Source organism: Stomoxys calcitrans, chromosome 4, assembly GCF_963082655.1.
Source record: "Stomoxys calcitrans chromosome 4, idStoCalc2.1, whole genome shotgun sequence".
NCBI classification, from domain to species: Eukaryota; Metazoa; Arthropoda; class Insecta; order Diptera; family Muscidae; genus Stomoxys; species Stomoxys calcitrans.
In genome coordinates this window covers 76,074,550-76,097,458 of record NC_081555.1, presented here as the reverse complement: position 1 = coordinate 76,097,458, position 22,909 = coordinate 76,074,550, and the positions used below count along the sequence as shown (strand labels likewise).

The 22,909-nt window shown below is 36.9% G+C and overlaps 1 protein-coding gene across 10 annotated transcripts in view; it reads right to left on the bottom strand.

Moving 5' to 3' along the window:
* Nucleotides 1-888: 888 nt before the first annotated feature.
* The window catches only part of LOC106093989 (anoctamin-2), an 83,815-nt gene continuing 61,794 nt past the window's right edge, over nt 889-22,909 (bottom strand). For all 10 annotated transcript variants that reach the window (XM_059367423.1, XM_059367432.1, XM_059367431.1 and 7 more), the window contains 9 exons: nt 11,901-12,061; nt 10,360-10,528; nt 10,231-10,286; nt 10,019-10,177; nt 9,789-9,949; nt 5,991-6,235; nt 5,303-5,924; nt 2,000-2,490; nt 889-1,921 (listed from right to left, as the gene is read on the bottom strand). In XM_059367423.1, the coding sequence (XP_059223406.1) occupies nt 1,598-1,921; nt 2,000-2,490; nt 5,303-5,924; nt 5,991-6,235; nt 9,789-9,949; nt 10,019-10,177; nt 10,231-10,286; nt 10,360-10,528; nt 11,901-12,061 (2,388 nt within the window). In that variant the 3' untranslated portion in view covers nt 889-1,597. The remainder of the gene's footprint in view (nt 1,922-1,999; nt 2,491-5,302; nt 5,925-5,990; nt 6,236-9,788; nt 9,950-10,018; nt 10,178-10,230; nt 10,287-10,359; nt 10,529-11,900; nt 12,062-22,909) is intronic.

Here is a 22,909-nt window from a genome sequence, read left to right as displayed (position 1 = left end):
GTCGTGTTTTGGGATCCACCGAATTTTATTTTTTTTTTAATTTTTCTGCCTGATAGGGTAAAAGCCATTTAATCATTATTTTTCGTTTCAACACAATCTTTATGATAGAAGATTTATTGCCATTCAAAAGCAAATCGATAGGTTTAAATCTTGTAACCTCCTTCATTTGCGACATTATTGAAGGGAAATAAAGCTTACTACTACCTTTTGTACCAATAACATTAAACTATTTTTTTTATTTTTCTTTTTGTTTTCGCTTAACAACGCTTACGACGGGAAGATAGCGGCAAATTAGAACACAAGAGAGTATCCTAATTGGAGAATCATTTAATTTCATCAAATGATTTTAAACCCCGTTAACAACGCTTACGACGGGAAGATAGCGGCAAATTAGAACACAAGAGAGTATCCTAATTGGAGAATCATTTAATTTCATCAAATGATTTTAAACCCCGTTTACACTCTTTAAATCCGGATTTAATGGCTCGATCATCTGTTTTCTTTTCGTAAAATCAGCTGACGAGAGTCGTAAATGCGGATTTATTGTGCAGTGTAAACGGGGTTTTATAGCTTACACCAATACTGTGGGAAAGGGTGTTAAAACTTAGTGAGAAGAGATAGATAAATATTCGAATCGGCTCTGCATCACTATCTGATTCTGTCTGCCCAAGTGCATTTGTGGAAAATGTACAAATTCAGACTCGAAAACTAAAAATTGAATGCCATTTGTAACTTGGTTTAATATTTGGTCAAAGGTATGTATGTATTTAGAGAGCGAGCGCGCTGAATGGTGTGTATGTTTTTTAGTGTTTTGTCTTTCTTACAAACATCTGTACAAAATTCAATACAAAACTAAATAAATTCATTAAAAAATGGACTGGTTGGCTATTTAACTTTAGTGTATATATTAAGGCAAATTGAGTGTATTTGTTTTTGTTTTTGTTGTTTGTTGCTTGGTTGTTTCTCTATTTCTATTTTAAGGCAAATTAAATATATAAACAATTTGTTGGTATGTATTTTTTTTACTGTTTTGTTTTTTGTGTGAAACTATATTTTCAGCTGCATTATGTGAGTGAGTTACAATAATTTGTTGTTGTTGTTTTTTTACAATTTTAAACTTAACATTTATGTGTATATAGACTAACATTAGTACTCGTACTTTAAGTACTTTCTTGTGGTTTTCAGTTTTGACAATAGTTTGGTTTTCTTGCTTTACTTATTTCGTTCTAAACAAATATCAATACAAATAAATAAAAGTAAAAAAATATAAAATTAGAAATAGATATAGTAGAAGAGAAGTAGCTGTATGTTTAGCATAGATGTTTCTGATAAATAACTAAATACCATATAATTTTCCTTACAATATTTAAGAATAATTACATTTACAACACTTGGGAATTGATTAACAATATAAAGACAAATGTAAAGGACAGGTGAGATAGAAAAAAAAAATATCATGAAATTGACTCATCCAATAATGATAAATCATGAATAGAAAACGGTAAAGGATAGTCTGATGACGCTGTGTTAGGGCAATGGCAACTCTTACTGTTACTGGAACTACTTTGCCTAATGCTATGAGGATATTGAGTGATAACTACAGAGGTGTTGCATCATCCTGTTGAATATTGCGTTTGCGTAGCTGCACAACATCGTCATCCTCTTCTTCGATGGGATCAGAGAATGTCCCCACTCCATTATTGAGGAGATTGTTATTGACACCACTCTTAAAGATATTGGAAGTCAATCCGTGGACCTTGTCGACTATTTTTTTCTCAATTTCTTTTTTAGCCTGACGCCTTTCATATTCGATAATATGTTCGCGCAGCAAAAAGTTTTCGCGCTTAATGCGTCTCACTAATTTGGCCGAAACATCCGGTATGGCCCAAGCGATGAGAGTCTGCAAGACGCCAACAATATTCTAAAATAAAACGAGAAAATATTTATGATTGATAACTCTTAGACATTTCATTATTTTATTTTTTATTGCAATATTTACCTGGAATATCACAATGAAAGCCAAACGTGCCATCAATATTTTAAAATAGAATAGAGGTCGCTTGTACGGATTTCCATGCCATGGAGGATTTCTGAACTCCGAATAGCGACACATTGTTACATTGCCATATTTGGATTCACCCAACAGAGGACTTATAGTGTAATCTTTGGTTTCAAAGTAGGCCAAAGTATAATTTAAATAGCCCTGCAATCCCTCATCGTTGGGATGTTCGTGTCTATAGATTATTTTCGGTATGAGATTTGTCGAAAACGCTATGATCATGGCACACGAGGCAACAGCAATCTTTGTGACAACAGTCATAATTCCAAACCAAACACCGATGTTGCGTACCCGCTGTGCCACCGGTCTTCGTATGTACTTAAGCATTTTTACAGCATCCATACGAACTTCTATGACATTGTTGATCAAAGCTAAAAGTGGAGCAAGGGGAAAGGCCAATCCGAAGAGGGTGATAAAACCATATTGGATTACTGAAAGCGAAAAAAAAAATTAATTTTCAAAAGATATAAATATATTTCGTTCTAAAGACAGCAAACAAAGGGAAGCATTTGGAAGTCACAACAGAAGTCCACATGAAAAATTTTGTCCGGCTTGAATAGGAATTCTATCCTGAGGCGCTATGGAGTTTGGCCCCACGAAATTGCAAACCCAACCCAACGAAAAATATGCCTAAAACAGTAATAAAGAGCACAACAACAAAACTTTTGGGACCTGTTTCTGTTCGTTTAAAGCTTATTTACATGCCGACATTGGGATCGATTTAGTTTTTCCTCAAGCAAATCCACAGATTCCTTTTTGTCCATAAGCATGTAGACAACCATAAGTTCGAAGATGGGCTATGTCGGACTATATCTTGATAAAGCCCCCATATAGACCGATCGGCCGATTTAGGGTCTTAGGCCCATAAAAGCCACATTTATTATCCGATTTCGCTGAAATTTGTGACAGTGAGTTGTGTTAGGCCCTTCGACATCCTTCATCAATTTGGCGTAGATCGGTCCAGATTTGAATTTAGCTGCCATATAGACCGATCCTTCGATTTAGGGTCTTAGACACATTTAATATCCTATTTTGCTGAAATTTGAGACAGTGACTTGTGTTAGGCCCTTCGATATCCGTCGTCAATTTGGCCCAGATCGGTCTAGATTTGGATATAGCTGCCATATAGACCGATCCTCCGATTTAGGGTCTAAGGCCCATAAAAGCCACATTTATTATCCGATTTTGCTGAAATTTAGGACAGTGAGTTGTGTTAGGCCCTTCGACATCCTTCGTCAATTTGGCTCAGATCGGTCCAGGTTTAGATATAGCTTAGGGTCTTAGGCCCATAAAAGGCGCATTTATTGTCCGATGTTGCTGAAATTTGGGACAGAGAGTTAAGTTAAACCCCTCCTCATATTTCTGCAAATCGGTCAAGATCGATCATGATTTGCATATAGCTGTCATATAGACCGATATCTCGATTTAAAGTCTTGGCCCCAAAAAAGGCGCATTTATAATCCGATTTAACTGAAATTTGACACATTGACTTATGTTAGGCTTTTCGACATCCGTGTTGAATATGGTTCAGATCGGTTTATTTTTAGATAAATCTACTAAAAGGACCAATATTTTGTAATATAATTGAACAATGACTTGTACTTATTAGTATTTGGTCCAAATCGGAATATATTTTGATATTTTGATATAACTGCTTGTTGAAAGGTGGTTTACATATACACCCGAGGTGGTGGGTATCCAAAGTTCGACCCGGCCGAACTTAACGCCATTTTGTTAATATAGCGGCACAAATTTTTCAAAAGGTGCATTTTCATGCTTTGGGTGCAATTGTTTTGAAGTCATCTTTCATAATGCAAGAGCACCCCCAATTTGTTTTTTTCTTTTTTTTTCAATCCTGAATGTATTCGAGGAGTCAAATCGGAAATCTGGTAAAAGTCATGAATGCAAATTTGCCCAAGAAGATTCCATTAAGGAACAGTTGCAAACTTCTCACATATCACTGAGTGTTCTCCGATTCGAGTTTAAACTCAATGTAAAGGGACATCATTTTTCAAGTTTTTTGCCTGTTAGGGCGAGATCATTAAATTTTACAATTTTTGTTCCTCCTTTTTATAGCCGAGTCTGAACAGCGATCCGCAATGGAACATCTCTTTGAATAGAAGATTTTACATGGCAGACTACCTCGCAAATTTCGCCAGCATTAGGAGGGGATAGGTTATGTTAGGCTTTTAGCGTCATAGGCGAACATGCCAACGTCCGCGTTACAGTAGCCTCCAAAATCATGAATAGAACCGGAAATACAGAATTTATGCAAATTTGATCTCTCTATAGTTAGGATGAAATGGCCAATGGAGGCCATGGAGCTAGATGGCTCAAATTTTACTGGGATGCTTTGTATTATTGCACCATTGCACTTTTATCCATTAACATATACTACATGTCTAATAACAATATGAGGCAGCCACTTTGACTATGATGGTATTGGATTGACAAGTATATGTTACATGGATGGATCAAAGTACATGCTACACGGATAGATCAAAACTGGAGAAAAGAATAAACGAGGGACTAAGATATTTTTTCCTACTGCCATACCATAATACGGTTCGGCCACCGGACATCCCGGTAATCATAGAAGTGTGAGGTGGTATAGTGTTGGAGTTTGGAGGAGATTAACGACTTTTCTCAGTATGGTACACTCTACATAGTTTGAGTGCCGGGGCAATGGGGGAATGAGAGGGCATACATAGAAGGCCGAAATAGCTTCAATTATCGCCTGATTCTTAAAGACTAATGTTTTATACAATCTTATTTGGATATGGCTCCCATATATATTTCCATCGCCCAAATTATATTCATATTGTTCCAGTATCTAAAATTTTCAAGCGTTCTGCTCGAAATTTGTCACGGCTTGTCTACTTCTCTGCCAATGTCCGCTTCATATCATTGAAATTGGTTAGATGAGGACATTGCCCGATTTTCACATATATGTGAAATTAGTCACAATTTTTCTCGGATTTGCACTACATTTCGTTTCCGAAATTCAAACTTACAAAACATGGTAAGTTTGAAATGAAATTTTTAAAAAAGGACGTGAATGGTAGTTATTTGTAAAATAAAATTTGATTCTGTCAGCTAGCAAGTTGTGAAATGAATGGTTGAGTCAATAACAAACTAGCGATATGTTTAATGTTAAAAAAAAAAAAAAAAAAAAAAAAAAAAAAATCCTTAGTAGAAAGAAAACATTTGTTATTGCAATATGCATATGGTATTTATTCTTACCCATTTCCAAATATTCTCCAAACATTAAATTGTCTCTCCATGGCTCTAGATGATAATCCTCTGTCCATTGATTGCACGATACCAATTTCTCTTCCGAACTTCGGCGTTTAATGCCAACACGAGTCATAAACTTTCGGATTTTCTTCATAAGATAGGGCACCAACATTTCCATTATGCCATTTACCGCCTGTTTACCCACCATTATGATTACAAGTTGCACACACAGTTCCATGAGACATCCACCAGGGCTACATTCTTCTTGGCGGAAACCAAAAATGCGATTATATTTCATGGGATAACCAACAAATTTGCCCTTCAAAAAGGCGATATAGAATAACGAAGAATAGTAATTCACAAATTGGAAAACATAGTTTTTCGTCGTCAAACTTTCTTCATATTCAGTTTTAGTGCGACAGTACTCCCAGTCAGTTAACTTAACAGCCAAGTAACTGTAGCTGTAGTCCAATATTGATATGACTATCAAATCAATGATACCAGCCGTGAAGGGCATAGCCATAACTTTATACGTTGCAGAGTCCACATCGCCGAGTACACTGTGCGATGCTTTCTGGGCCATGCGGTATACAACCATGGAGAAAATGGCAATAATTGATATGCATATCTGTGGAAGAAAAACAAAATAGATGACTTTAAAACTCAATTTTTTTTAATTGTCAGGGAAGCTTACCGAAAGTACCACTATACTGTAACTTGTGAAGCTTGGTATAAACTTCGTTGTCCAAAAAGGCACCTCGGGCTCGAATACACTTTCCGGATCCATCTCTTCCAGCTTTTTTGCGAATTTTCGATTCTTTCTAAGTTTATGCAAATACTCGGGACGCGGATGTTCCACCTCATGATTGTAGCCCGTGAGACCCCAACGGTGTATCAGACCAGCTGAATAACGTTTCCAAAGTTCCAAATAAATAACGGCTACCAAGAAAAAGAACAATTAAAATGGTAAATTAACTTTATATTTGAATTAATAGAAAATTGTATAGATTTTTTAGCAAATTTTGAAAACTTCCAGAACTCGCAGATGAATGTGGTGGTATTCGACATTATTTTCTTAGATATCTTGCCGAGCGGCGTGCCACAGGCCGACGCCACTTTCAGGAGAAGTTTTTGCATGTCTGCTACGTGATGTATATATAGCATACTACCTCACAGATCCCGCCAGCACTACGAGGGGATAACCACAACTAAACATTTTCTTATGTTCTTGCCAGGATTCGAACCCAGTCGTTCAGCGTCATAGGCGGAAATGATAACCTCTGCGTAACGGTTACCTCCGGTAGTTCAATTCCCAGTTAATTTAGAATCTGGCAACTGAATCTAGAATTCAATGAGAGAACTCAACCAATACTGGTGAGTTGAGGTCTACTGCACATTCACCCTCGAGTCCCGGTAGAAGGATAAACATCTTTCGTAGCTTCCAATCGTTCCAAGCGCCGGACCCCAACGAATTTTCTTAATCGATGCTAAAGAATATTAATGAACCGGGAGTTGAGTTACTGACTAAAACAATAAGCCTGTCATATACGGTAGAATCGTATGGTTTGTCTCCCGTAGCTAAAGACTTCAAGCAAGCAAAGTGGTGAGAACCAAAATGGTTCTTTTTTTGTCCACCACCATAGGATGGGGGTATACTAATTTCATCATTCCTTTTGTAAAACATCGAAATCTGATTGTGTTGACATTACAAATCGACTTAGCCATATCCGTCCGTCTGTCGAAAGCACGCTAACTTTCGAAGGAATAAAGCTAGGCAATTGAAATTTTAAATAATTCTTATTAGTGCAGGTCGGATGGGATTGTAAATGGACCTTATCGGTGCATGTTTTGATGTAGCTGCCATATAAACCGATCTTGGCTTCTTGAGCCTCCATAGGGCGCAATTCTAAACCGATTAGTAGCTGCCATATAGTTAACAGCCTGATATAGCTACCATGTAAACCGATCTCTTCTTGAGCCTCTAGAGGGCGCAATTCTTATCCGATTTGGCTGAAATTTTGTACAACGTGCAACTTTTTCTATGACCTTCAACATGCGTGCCAAATATGGTCAAAGTCGGTCTATAACCTGATATAGCTTCCATATAAACCGATCTCGCTATTTTACTTTTTCAATTTGGCTGAAATTTTGCACAATGACTTCTTCTATGCTCTCCAACGTCCAAACCAAGTATTGTCCAAAACGGTCCATAACCTGATATTATTTGGAAGTGTCACATTCAGGAGCGCACTGAGAAGGCTCACAGATGTTGGCCATTATATAGATGGGCCGTAGGCTCCAAATGACGCCTGAATCCAAGGATAATCCACTGGCTCTACAGGAGTATGATTAGAGCAAACTTTACTTAAGCCTCAGTAGTTTGGTGGACTGCTATGGAGAAAAAGTGCAACATAAGGACCATAAAACAGGTTCAGAGAACATGTGGGCTTGTCATAGGCGAAGCGATGAGGACCTCATCCACTAGGGCACTTGAGACTATTCTAGATATCCGACCCATTGACATACAGATTATGTGTGAGACAGCCACTGCGGCTATGGAATTTAAGGTGATCGGAGAATGGATTGAGTATGGGAGCAGCTCACTCTATCTGGGTATAATCGAGGCGGCGATAGGAAACTTGGATAGAAGGGAAGAGATTTCCGATCGGATACCTGACGCGACATTTGAGGTAGAGTGCTAAGCACTGCTGCCAGGAGTTGGAGTTGAGGGCCAGAGAACTTCCGTCAATAAACTTAGTTAACCTGAAGCCTTAGGGTCGACGCAGTCCGAGTTAAGGGCGTGAGCGACAAACGCATATAACACAGTGGAACACCGAAACTGTCGGTAGGACGGCGAAAATCCTATGGGGTGATCGGGATCGTGAGAGGAAAATCGGTGCGGCGGTGATAGCATATGTAGGGCATGTGGGGAAGATGATAAGACGTTGGAGCATTTGCTATGTCATTGCCCGGTATTTTGCGGCTAACAGACACCAGAACTAAAATGGGGACACATCAGACATGAACCAACTTGGGGGATTGGTATGGAAAACAATTAAGAATTTTGTAAGTAGCACTGAATTCCTAACTTAGATTTTCTTTTTCGAGGTTACTTTGTTTGTTTTGAAGAAGTTTAGGAAAAGCGCTAAGCTCTGCGTTTCCTCCGGGGAAACTAATGAAAAAATTTTTCCATAATGGAGGAACATATTGTTTTCTCAAAGATTCATCTAACAATAGTGAGAAAACACTAGACAGGGAATTTGCGCAATGTTCTAGAATATTGCTAGGCAAACCATGTTGTCTTGTTCAAAACTTTCGGTACGGTCAGCTATGCCAAGTTACATATAACGCCTACACCTGAAACGTCTAATCGCTAATAACTTACTTTTCACTAATCATATGTAGAATAATAAGTGGAAGCCCCATTAAGTCAAACTTTGATAGAAACCCCTACACATTTTCTATTCTATCCCCGACAATTGCACAAACATCGTTATCAGGAGAAGTTCAACTGAGAGCTACCGGGGGCGTCCACAGGTCGCGATTAGTCGAATGCTAAATGGGTATAAGGGGTAACTGCAATTTCAGGCCCGGGCAATCAGTGGACCCAGTGAGAGGACGGGCTCTTGTTTAAATACTTAGTGCCTGTGATACTCAATATGACAAGGAGTTTTATTGGTGCCTTTAAATAACTAATAGCCCGCGGCGGTCGTCAACATGGACCGTAACAATCTTGGAAAATTATGTTTATATTTGAAGAAGTAAACTTCCTAAGAAAAATCGGGATAGTTGTGGTTTAAATACCTTCCTACAGATGGAGTAGCCTCAAAATCAATGAAAGACCAGCAAATGCGAAATTGTCTTTTGTAGCCATCTAGCAAAAGCCTTTACATAGATGAGCGATGTCGTGGTCAACGCTCCATCGAGTTATGTCGTTAAAGTCAAACGACATTACATATGTACGTTAATGTCGTACTCTCCATTCTTCCTTTATTGTAATTATGGATTGTTATGCCTTAATAAATTTAAAAGAAATGTTTGAATTTTTCTTGAAAAATACCATATTTTTAAACAAAGCCGTTTTCATATTTCATGTCAAAGTACACACTTTCTTTTCAATAATATCTTTTATAACATATTTTGTTTTTATACCCTCCACCATAGGATGGGGGTATACTAATTTCGTCATTCTCTTTGTAAATTTTTCTTCTTCAGCCCTTTAAGTGCGCAATTCTTACTAGATTTGGCTGAAATTTTACACAATGACTTCTACTATGGTCTCCAATATTCAGTTCAATTATGGTCCGAAATGAACCATACCTTGATATTCTTCCAAACCTTTCTTTTATTCTTTGTTTGCCTAAAAAGAGAAGAGTTACCGTGGCAAGAGTTCGACAATTGCGATCCATGGTGGAAGGTATATAAGATTCGGCCCGGCCGAACTTAGCACGCTTTTACTTGTTTTTTTTTTTTAACGTGTTTCTTAACTTACCCCACATGGCCATAATAAAGGCAAACACAACCGTCATATTATTATCTATGAAATAGTTCACTTTCGAAAATGTACATGTCTTCTTCAGTTCCCAATAATCGCAATTACGATCACACTGCGGGCACATCAATGTTGTCTTATTATCGTTGCAAATTTCTTGACTGTAAAACACAATTTTTATTTAAATAGAATTTTTATTTAAATAAAAATAGAAAAAGAAATCCACAAACCTTATGGGGTCAGTGTGTAATGTGAAAAATCCATATACAAAGAACAAAATGCCCATAATGCTAACCGGTATCAACATGTGAGTGTAAAAACCAAGCCATGCAAAATATATGGCTACTTTGGCACCAAAATAGTCTTTTATCGCATCCAAGGGTTGTAAGCTGCAAAAGATATTTCGTTATTGCTTATTTGAAATTTAAATTTTTTCACTTACTGTTTCCATTTTTTTATGTTGGCCCATTCACTTAGCAACAAATCACGATCAGTATCCTGCAAATATTAATTCTCATATTTATAAAAATATTTAACTTACGAGTATATTATTTTTATTTAAGCTACTTACGTCATGGAGTGTATATGCACTCTCATAGACTCCATCAGCCAATAACTTCTCAATGCCCAAATTGTCCGGTGTTTCTTCGCCCTCAACAAAGTGTTGTCGTTCCAATATAAAATTAATTATGTAAATTCGTGTACCAGCATCGAAAAAATTTGGTTGTTCACATTCGAATCTGGAATATGAATTTACAAATGTATTTAATTTTTGTTGAATATTTGATTTTAATTTTAAATGTCTAAAGTATGGTTTGTCCCCAAATATTCGTATACCAAAGCATAAATAACTTTTATGGGACATGGAAGTTGAACAATTTGATAAGACCATACATATACTAAAAGCAGTTTTGTGTGACAATTTTCCTGAAGGTTGGAATGGTCCATTTTGCTCCCTCAACAATCCATATCAAATATATATAGTTTCCCATTATGATACAGCCTCATGCGTATATACTTCTGTGGGCTAAGAAGTGACATCTATCCTAGAGAAATTTAACACGTCTGATTATCTCACAAATTTGTTTATACCCTTTCGCCACCCCGCTTGTAACACCTCGAAATATTCGTCTGAGACCCCATAAAGTATATATATTCTTAATAGTTATGACATTTAAGGTCGATCTAGCCATGTACGTCCGTATGTCTGTCGAAAACAAGGAGTAAGGCTAGGCTCGTAAAATTTTTGCACAAATACTTCCTATAAGTGTAGGTCAGATAGAATTGTAAATAGGCTAAATCGATCCATGTTGTGATACAGCTGCCCGATTTGACTTCTTGTGCTTATTTCAGTGAAATCGGATGACAAATATATATTTATTGGTCTCAAGATCCAAAATCGAAAGATCGGTCTATATGGTAGCTATATCCAAATAAAGTCCGATGTAGATCTTTTCGGTACGGCAAGATATGAAATAGAACTCACTGATATGTATTTCAGCCAAATCGGCTATAAAATGGGTCTTTTATAGGCTAAAAAAAAAAACAGTTAATCGGGATATCGGTCTTAATGGCAGCTATGTAGAACTACTATCAGATTTTGCCCAAATTTGCCAAGGTTGTGAAGTCCAAAACTAGTCTTTGTTTCAAATTTGAATGAAATCGGATGGATCGGATTCGAATTTTGTCGGCTTGGAAAAAATCGCTCGATCGGTCTATATGGGAGCTATTCCAAAACGTAGGCCTATGGTCTATTTTCTATACCCAGGCAGAGATAGAGACAAAGTTACCTTCACGACGTTTGAAGACTTACATATGAAGAAAACTACTCTACACAAATCGTTCTTCTGCATGGATGAATACTTATGACAAGAGATGTAGTACTGGTTGTAGAAATTGAGATGACAAATTTTTTTAAAAATGAGTTGAAGGAGTCTTGTTGACTGTATGCGCCATATGCAGATATTGAAATAGTCAAGCTTAAGGACATTTAATTTATTATTCGAATTTCGATTCAATTCGATACATAAAATGCTAGAAATTTCGACGGGACCTACATACACATGAGCTGCTACTTATAAACATTCAAGATATGCTTAATTTGATACTTACAAATGCTCATAGTTGCGTTGAAATTCAAAATGAATACGTTTCGGTTTAGGTGGAAATTTTTCAGGATTCAGTTGAATTGACTTGAAAATATTACTGCAACAGTTTCGCACGCCATCACTGAGTTCATATTCCTCATCATAGATTTGATCTTGGCCGGGAATCTGCAAAATAAAAATATTGAATTAATAAAACTATTCAGTTCATGCCATTAAATAAATTGTACAAAAATTTAGCTATAAAATTTTGAATATGTGTAATACAATATTGACACTTGTGATCAATGACCAATAAATTAATATGATTTTATTGGTCATTGATCACAAGTTTCCTTTCTACCCTTAAATTAAAACTTAATATGTATTATAACTTTAAACAAAATGACGCAAAGAGAATCCCTAACATACATATATGATGAAAAGCAGTCAATTGTTAGCGTTTGAACTTATAGGTATACTGCAAGCCGCGCATCGCTGGATCGTCTTATTGTGTTTTAGGATAGTTTAGAAAAAAAAAACATTTTTATTTGGTCCCTGTTTAATCAAATTTAAATTCGTGTGGCTATTATAAACCTTTCTAATGATCTCTTTAAAATATATTATTTCAAATAGCACATTTTTGTCTCAATCTTTGCAGCATGTAGTGATAAATTATAAAATGTATTGTTTTTTTTAACCAATAGCTAAATTAGACTGTTCCCCTCCATGATATTTTGGGATATTTTTAGACGATTCGGAGCAGATGTTTTACTCTGTGTGTTTAAAATACTTTTATAGCATTAGGTTTTTTAAGTTCAAGAGCATGAGGAGTGGGAACTATGACATTGCCTTAAATTTTTAGAAATGGGAAAAACACATACAATCATTTAAGGGGGTTTTAAAGATTTTTGATAATTTATTATTTTTCAATTGGTATTTCTAACTTAATAATGGTCTTAGATCCTTTTAAATTCACTGTTTTATTTTAGTCCTCTCCAGTGCCAGTCAGATGTTCTGGATACTACAAAGTTGCACTGGTAAGTTATCGATATCATGCGATAATAAGAAACGATTAATCGTGATTTACAATTTTATAAATTGAAGAATTTTAATTAACGAAAAATATGTTACGGTACAGTCGGGTTAGAGTGAACAATCGATCGAGTGAACGCCTCGTTCGTATGAACACCAAATTTATTCCATTAGTTACACCAATAAGTGAAATTTTGAAACCTGTGTTATATGTACTCAAAAGTTTAATAATCTTTTGTCAACTCCTGCTGCTTGGTTTCGTTATTTGTTTGTGGTACATAGACACATTTTTTATACCCACCACCGAAAGAAAGAGGTACATTCATTTTGTCATTCCGTTTGCAACACATCGAAATATCCATTTCCGACCCTATAAAGTATTCTTGATAAGCGTAAAAATATAAGACGATCGAGCCATGTCCGTCCGTCTGTTGAAATCACGCTACAGTCTTTAAAAATAGAGATATTGATATAAAAGGTTTAAACGCTCAGGGTCAACGTCTGACTTTTCGATATATTCATTAACAAGATGCGAATATAATAAAGAAAACAAGTAAAAGCGTGCTAAGTTCGGCCGGGCCGAATCTTATATACCCTCAACCATGGATCGCATTTGTCGAGTTCTTTTCCCGGCATCTCTTCTTAGGCAAAAAAGGATATAAGAAAATAGTTGCTCTGCTATTAAAACGATATCAAGATATGGTCCGGTTCGGACCACAATTAAATTATATGTTGGAGACCTGTGTAAAATTTCAGCCAATTCGTATAAGAATTGCGCCCATTGGGGCTCACGAAGTAAAATAGAGAGAACGATTTATATGGGATCTGTATCGGGCTATAGACCGATTCAGACCATAATAAACACGTTTGTTGATGGTCATGAGAGGACCCGTCGTACAAAATTTCAGGCATATCGGATAATAATTGCGACTTCTAGGGGTCAAGAAGTCAAGATTCCAGATCGGTTTATATGGCAGCTATATCAGGTTATGAACCGATTTGAACCTTATTTGACACAGTTGTTGAAAGTAAAAAAAAAATACGTCATGCAAAATTTCAGCCAAATCGGATAGGAATTGCGCCCTCTAGAAGCTCAAGAAGTCAAATCCCCAGATCTGTTTATATGACAGCTATATCAGGTTATGGACCGATTTCAACCACACTTGGCACAGTTGTTGGATATCATAACGAAATACTTGGTGCCAAAAATTCATTCCAATCGGATAAGAATTGCGCACTCTAGAGGCTCAAGAAGTCAAGACCCAAGATCGGTTTATATGGCAGCTATATCAGGTTATGGACCGATTGAAACCATACTTGGCACAGTTGTTGGGTATCATAACAAAACACGTCGTGCGAAATTCCATTTCAATCGGATAAGAATTGCGCCCTCTAGAGGTTCAAGAAGTCAAGACCCAAGATCGGTTTATATGGCAGCTATATCAGGTTATGAACCGATTTGAACCATACTTGGCAAAGTTGTTGGATATAATAACAAAACACGTTGTGCTAAATTCCATTCCAATCGGATAAGAATTGCGCTCTCTAGAGGCTCAAGAAATCAAGACCCAAGATCGGTTTATATGGCAGCTATAACAGGTTATAGACCGATTTCAACCATACTTGGCACAGTTGTTGGACATCATAACAAAACACGTCGTGCGAAATTCCATTTCAATCGGATAAGAATTGCGCCCTCTAGAGGCTCAAGAAGTCAAGACCCAAGATCGGTTTATATGGCAGCTATATCAAGTTATGAACCGATTTGAACCATACTTGGCACAGTTGTTGGATATCATAAAAAAACACACCGTACAAAATTTCATTCCAATCGGATAAGAATTGCGCACTCTAAAGGCTCAAGAAGTCAAGACCCAAGATCGGTTTATATGGCAGCTATATCAAAACATGGACCGATATGGCCCATTTACAATACCAACCGACCTACACTAATAAGAAGTATTTGTGCAAAATTTCAAGCGGCTAGCTTTACTCCTTCGGAAGTTAGCGTGCTTTCGACAGACAGACGGACGGACGGACGGACAGACGGACGGACATGGCTAGATCGACATAAAATGTCACGACGATCAAGAATATATATACTTTATGTGGTCTCAGACGAATATTTCGAGTAGTTACAAACAGAATGACGAAATTAGTATACCCCCCATCTTATGGTGGAGGGTATAACAAATTGGCGTATGGTAGTTATTTGAATAAAATTAGAAATCAATTGAAATTAAATCCTAAATCCTTCTACAAATTTGTGAATTCAAAGCGCCGTTGTAATAGTTTACCGAATTTTCTTAGATATAAAGCTAAAGTAGCTGATAACGATTCAGGCATTGCCGACATCTTTGCTGACTTTTTTAGCACTACCTACTCAGATAATTATTATGATTTATGTGGAACATATCCATACACAATCAACAATTCAGCTTTTATAGACGTGTCTTAGATTGGCGAAAACGTAGTACTTGAAAATTTAAGGTCACTGAAGATAACTTTTAATCCCGGTCCAGATGGAATTCCATCGAACATTTTAAAGCATTGAGCTCTCGAACTTTCGTATCTCCTTTGTACACTTTTTAACAGTTCATGAAAGCATGGATATCTGCCGGAATTGTGGAAGCAATCTTATATAAGACCGTTATTTAAAGCCGGAAATCGCAATGAGGTATCTAAATAATTACAGGGGCATTTCAATTTTGAATGCTATTCCGAAGCTATTAGAGAAAATTCTGACTGACACTATTTCACATCAAGTCTCTTCTATATTGTCTCCCTACCAACATGGGTTCCGGAAATCGAAATCGACGATAACAAATATTTTAGAATTTACTATTTTAGTCAACGATGGCTTTAGGGAACGCTACCAAACGGATGCTATATATACCGATTTTAGTAAAGCATTTGATAAAGTCAACCACAACCTTCTGTTAAGAAAAATAGATCTTATTGGTTTCAGTCCATCTTTACTAAAGTGGATCAGATCATATCTGACTGGACGTATTCAAAGAGTTAAATTTGGTACTGCAGTTTCCAAACCAATTGTTGTCTCTTCAGGTGTTTCACAGGGTAGTCACCTTGGCCCTGTGCTGTTTTGTTTGTTCATAAACGATCTCCCTTTTGCTTTAAAGCACTCGAATATTTTGATGTATGCAGATGATGTAAAGATCTTCAGATCAACGAGAGACTCTGATGAACAGTGTTATCTTCAGTATGACCTTGATACTCTTTACGAATGGTGCAACCAGAACTTTATGGAACTTAATATTTCCAAATGCAAACGCATATCATTTTCAAGAATAACCTCTCATAAAACTAGCTACTTTTTGGGTTCCAATCAACTTGAAGTAGTCTATAGCTTTAAAGACCTTGGATTTCTTCTAGATCAACGCTTAAACTTCCGTCAACACATCTCAATGGTTGTAAACAAAGCACGTAGTGCTCTTGGCTTCATGAAACACTGGAGTAAAGAACATAACGATTTCTCTGTGACGAAAAACTTATATACGTCGCTAGTTAGAAGTAATCTCGAGTACGGTTCAGTGGTATGGGATCCGTACTACAATATTCATTCTGATTTGATAGAATCAGTTCCAAAACAATTTTTACTATTTTGTCTCCGTCGAAATGAGTGGGACAGAAGTTCATTACCTTCGTATGAGTACCGATTAAATCTTATAAAGCTTCCTACATTAAAAAGTCGTAGAACCATGCTAAACATTACGTTTTTTACTAAATTAATTTATGGCCAAATAGATTCCTGCTTTCTTTTGAGTCGAATTTTCTTTAACGTTCCTATCAGACCTACCAGATATTTTGATCTTTTGAAAATTTCTTATTATAAAACCAACTATGCCAATAATGAACCTTTTCGGCACCTATGTTACCAATTTAATCAACTGAAATATATTATAGATCTATCGTGAATCGAGAAAGTTTAAAAAGGAAAATTATATTATTTTTAAATTCTTAGGTTAATACAGTTGTAAATATATGGTTATTAGTCTGCAGGGGTATTTATTATCTATAGATTTAAATAATAAAACAAAAAAAAAAAAAAAAAAAAAAAAGAAATAAGCAGGTTAAGTTTGAAGATGGATTTTATCGGAATACATCTTGATATAGTCCCCATGTAGACCGCTCCGCCGATTTAGGGTCTTAGGCCCATAAAAGCCACATTTATTACTGAATTTTGCTGAAATTTGGGACAGTGAGTTGTGTTAGGCCCTACAATGTCTTTCTTCAATTTGGCCCAGATAAGTCCCGATTTAGATATAGCTGCCATATAGACCGATCTCTTGATTTAAGGTCTTGGGCCATAAAAAGCACATTTATTGTCCGATTTTGCCAAAATTTGAGACTGTGGGTAGCGTTAGGCCCATTGACATATTTCTGTAATTTGGGCCAGATCGATCAAGATTTGGATATAGCTGACATATAGATCGATCTCTCGATATGAGGTCTTGGGCCCATAAAAGGTGCATTTATTATCCGATGTCGCCAAAATTTGGGACAGTGAGTTGTGTTGGGCTCTTCAACATCCTTCCTCAATTTGGCTCAGATCGGTCCAGATTTGACACAACTCACTGTCCGAAATTTGGGACAGTGAGTTGTGTTAGGCGCTTCGACATTCTTCTTCAATTTGGCTCAGATTGGTCTAGATTTGGATATAACTGCCATATAGACCGATCTCTCGACTAAAGGTTTTAGGGCTATCAAAGGCGCATTTATTGTCCGATTTCGCCGACAGTGAGTTATGTGAGGCTCTTCGACATTTTTCTCAACCTTGGCCCAAATCGGTCCAGATTTGGATATAGCTGCCATATAGACCGATATCTCGATTTAAAGACTTGGCCCCATAAAAGGCACATTTATAATTCGATTTCACTTAAATTTGACACAGTGTCTTATGTTAGGCTTGCGACATCCTTGTCGTATGTGGTTCAGATCGGTTTATTTTTAGATATGGTTACTAAAAAGACCAATATTTTGTTATACACAATTGAACAATGACTTGTACTTATTAGTATTTGGTCCAAAACGGACCATATTTCGATATAACTGCTATGGGACATAAGGTATGCATTTTCACCGGATTTTGACGAAAGGTGGGTATCCAAAGTTCGGCCGGGCCAAACCTAACGCCTTTTTACTTGTTTTTAATATTGAATTGAACTGCGTGTCAGTTAACCAAAAATATAATCGAGTAGCAAAATCAACAATAAGTGTCAATAAATAAATACAAATTTTAATTTCAAAATGCATGTGCAATTAAAAGAAAATTTTTAAAAATCTGAATGCCATCGCGACGAAATTCGAACTGCTTTTTCACCAGCGGTGAAAAAACTCCTCCAGTAATTAGAGATAAGTTATGAAATCCAAAACATTACTTGTTAGACTTAACGACTCTACCAGCGGTTTTAAGGCAAGGTAAGGGATAATACTTTAAAGGATTTGTGGAAAGAAACTTTCGTCCGATAAATCAGCAGTATAGCTATTTAAAAACTGAAACAAACAGTCGGGACTATTCAAAGAACGAATATATTACCCTGATGAGCCAGCTCTACTTTCGAAAATGTTTTCAAAAAAGACTACCGCTTTCACCGAAAAGAAACAGCGACCTTGTTTTCATAAAGTATAGCTGCCATATATACCGATCTTCCGATTTAAGGTTTTAGTCTCATAAAAGGTGAATTTTTTAACCGATTTAGCTGAACTTAAGCACAATGAGTAACGTTAGGCCACTTGATATTCGAACCAATTGTGGTCAAGGTCGGACTTTATTTGGATATATTGGGCACATAATAGGCGCATTTATTGTTTAAGGCCCCTCAACAATCCAGTTCAATATAGCAAAGATCGGTTTGGACTTGAACGTCGCTGCCATATATTCTGATCTCCTAATTTAAGGTTTTAGGTCCATAAAAGGTAAATGAATCAACCAATTTCCCTGAAATTATTCACAATGTGTTGTGTTAGGCCCCTTGACAGAGTATGGTCAAGATCGGGCTATATTTAGAAATAGCTGATCTCCCAATTTAAATTCTGGGACCATAAAAGCACGTTTATTACTCGATTTCGCAAAGCTCGCCCTTGTGAGATAAAATGACATGAGTGCAATGAAGGCATGGACTACTACGGGACCAAGATCGCATTTTCAAGATTATGAAGACTAGGTTGTACAAATATCCTCATAGTGCGCCATCAGGCAGTGCAGTGGCAGGACACTCAATACCACCTAACGAAAAGGAGGCCGAAGACGAAACAATAACCGTCTCTCTTAAAATTGGGATCACTAGGACAATCAAATATTATAGTATTAAAATATCTGGCACTGCAGGGACGAGAGACTCAATACACCCTAACGGACAGGGACCCGGCGGTGGAACCATCAACAGCTTTCTCAAGTTTCGGAAGACCGGGATAAATAAAGGTTTAAAAATTTAAACATCAGGCAGTGTAATGTCAAGAAACTTTATGCAGCCTCACGTACAGGAATCCGACGATGAGACCATAAGCTCCTCCCAAGAAGCCCATTTACTTAAGATTTGGAAGACTATCCTAGTATTGGAACATAAGCAGATTTGGAAGACTATCCTAGTATTGGAACATTAGCCAGTGCAGGGACGAAAGACTCAATACAGCCTCACGAACAGGGACCCGGCGATAGATCCATTGCCGACTTTCCCAAGATTAGGAAAACTACGATTTATTTTTTTTATTTGTGATACCAACACAACAAGATATGCTCTTATATATGACAGTGTTGGTTTCATAGATGTGTAGACAACAATTAAGTCTAGTTTACAAAAAATTATAAAAATTAAAGAATTAAATATTGTGATTAAAAATATCAAAAAAATAGATTTAAAATTTAAATCTAAAATCTAAATTTAAAATACAATAATTTAATATTTAAAAATAAAAAAATGTAATTATTAATATTGTTGGAAAAATGAGAAAAGCTCTTTTCTGAAAGTTGTAAAATTGCTTATGCGTTGAATGTTCGAAGGAAGGTTGTTTCAGAGACGTATTGTAGCAATGAAGAATTGTCTCTCTGAGTTCAGGCAGTTTATTCTGGGTGGTATTATTTTGAGTCCTCTGTTAGATCGTGTAAATTTTAGATGAGCGAAGAGGTACCCAGGTTCTTTCGTTTGGATAATTTTATGAAGCAGAATTAGACTTCTAATAGTTTTAAAAGGATGCATTAAACACTTGTAGCGCAAATTGTGAAATACTACTTCACAATTTCATTGAAGGCAACAGTAAGTCTGCGATTATCTTCAAAATCACAGTTGAAGAAAACTTCGCAGCAATATAGGAGAGGGGGAATCAGATATGATTTTGCAAGCAGCATGCGGATTTGAAATGGTGTAGAGAGGCAGACTGCCCACAGATTACGCAGCATTCCATACACTGTGCCAAGAGTTTTACTGATGTGATTAGCAACTGCAATTTAACCTGTAAATTGCAGTTAAAAGTTAAACCCAAGTTACAAGCAGTTTCAACTCGTGGTATTGAAGTGTTATTAAGATGTACAACTAAATTATCCAGGACGGTTAGTTTACGTCTATGAATTACGTGCAGTTTCGACTTTGATGGGTTTATGCAAAGTTTATTATTTTTTGCCAAGTTGTAAACTTGATTCAAATCATAGTTTGTATCAGATACACATTTTTGAATATCGCTTATTTTTGTACCAATATATTGCTGCAGATCATCAGCATACATTTATGTTCTACATTTAGCTAGAACATCCGGAAAATCATTTATGTAAATGGAGAACAGTAGAGGGCCATGAATGGATCCTTGGGGAACGCCTTTGGATAGTTCAAATAGACTGGAGCAGCGACTTTCAGTTACTATCGCTTGTGCTCTTTGTGACATATATGATTGGCGGTATGAGAAAAATTAAGCAGTTTTGAACTTTTAATATCAGAATATGATGATTACATGCGAATTTGCCCATGAACATTCCATTAAGGAGCAGGGGCAAACTTCTCACATATCAATGAGCGCAGTCCGATTTCTTATATTTAGCCAAGTCCGGACGGCGTGCCGCAGCGCGAGAAGTGTTTACATGGCATAGTACCTCACGAATGTGGCCAACATTAGGAGGGGATAACCACCGCTGAATATTTTATGATGGTCTCGTCAGGATTTGAACCCAAGCGTTCAGTGTCATAGGCGGACATGCTAACCTCTGGCTACGGTGGCCTCCTGTGAAGATCAATGGTATCAAATGCTTTACTGCGGTCCAAAAGAAGTAAGAACGATACCATTTTGTCATCCAGGTTTAGGCGAAGGTTTTCACTAACATCTAACAGAGCTCCTTTTCTTCCGGTATCCAGATTGTCTGTCAGATAGTAAGTCATTCTCAGTTACACTACTAATTTGATCAGACATAATGCGTTCTAAAGCTTTAGACAAGAAAGGTAGTATAGCTATTGGGCGGTACTCTCTATTTGCTTTAGGAATAGGTAAAATCTTTGGAATTTTCCACTCAGCAGGAAAATCGATTTAGTCAATATAGAGTTGAAAATTTATGTTATATAGGGTATTAAGTCAGGTAGAAATAGCCTCAGAAAGCGTGGATCAATTACACTTAATCACATAGCATTGGATTTAATTCTGTGAATGCTTTCGAAAACGTCATTTCCATCTACACAGCGGAAAGTAAAAGGTTTCTCAATGAATGGAGTGCATATCTGTTCACATATGTCCGAAATTGGTTCCACAGATTCAATCTTAACGAAACTTTCGTTAAGCTCATTCAAGTCAACATATGAATTGTTTAGATCAGGCAGTACAGTGGTAGAAAATTCAATGCAGTCTAAAGAACAAGGAGCAGATGATGAGATCATCACCTACTCCCAAGAAGTCCATTTACTGAAGGACCAATGATTAAGGTCATCCAGTTAAATCTCCAACGGAGCGAGACAGTTACTAACACTCTGAGGGAGAAAATCAGAAAGGGCAAGATTTATATTGCCTTTATTCAGGGATCAGGGACGACCTGCAACAATGTTTCTGGACTAAACTATATCAACTACCAATTATTCTATGGTAACACTGCTCATAAAAACATAAATTATATATTTTCTCCACAGTTGCGACAGGACGATACAGGGAGATGCAACAGTGATGATACAGGGAGACTGTGGAACATACCTGGCATCACTTAATCTGCCTTTCGACACTCCGACACCACCACCCACGTCGAAGCTGCAACGGCTGGTGAGGAAGGCAAAACATACAGAAAAATAAGGTACTAATCGGGTGCAATACGAACTCTCACCACGTTTTGTGGGGTAGTACCATGATTAGCGGGGCCAAGCACTGGCAGAATTCTTGAATATTAACGACCTAATAACACTTAATATTGGTAACACCGTTACCTTTATTAATGGGATAAGGGAGAAGGTTTTAGATGTGACAATATATTCGGAAAACCTGATCGATGAGGTTCAGGATTGGAGGATCTCCAAGGAGCACTCCTTCTCAGACTATCGCTATATTGGTTTAGAATAGCAGCGCCGAATCCGATAAGCTTCCGTAATAAGTTGAAAATAAATTGGGCAAGATAATTTAGATTGACCAAAGAAAGAAGACATTGGCGACAAAGTCAACAGGACTTTGTCGTCAATGTCTCCTATTACGAATGCTGACTAGGGACGGTTTTGAACCCGTCTGCTACGATGTTATATTACTTCTAAGGGGTAAGGATCCGAAACAGCTATGCTGAAGGTCTGAAAGGGTCTTGCTTATGACATATGACTGGGCTAGACCCAAAGGTCTCAATGTTAACCCAGGGAAAACTGTTAGCCCATACCCGACTTAAGGTCGTGGTGGAAAAAACTATTAGGGATTTTGTAAGTAGACTGGAATATCTGACTTATATATTCGAGGTTACTTTCTTGTATTAAGAGCCGATTACTGGCTTAGATGTATGTGCATGACCTAATTAATTGTATTTTAGCGGGTTGGTCTTTT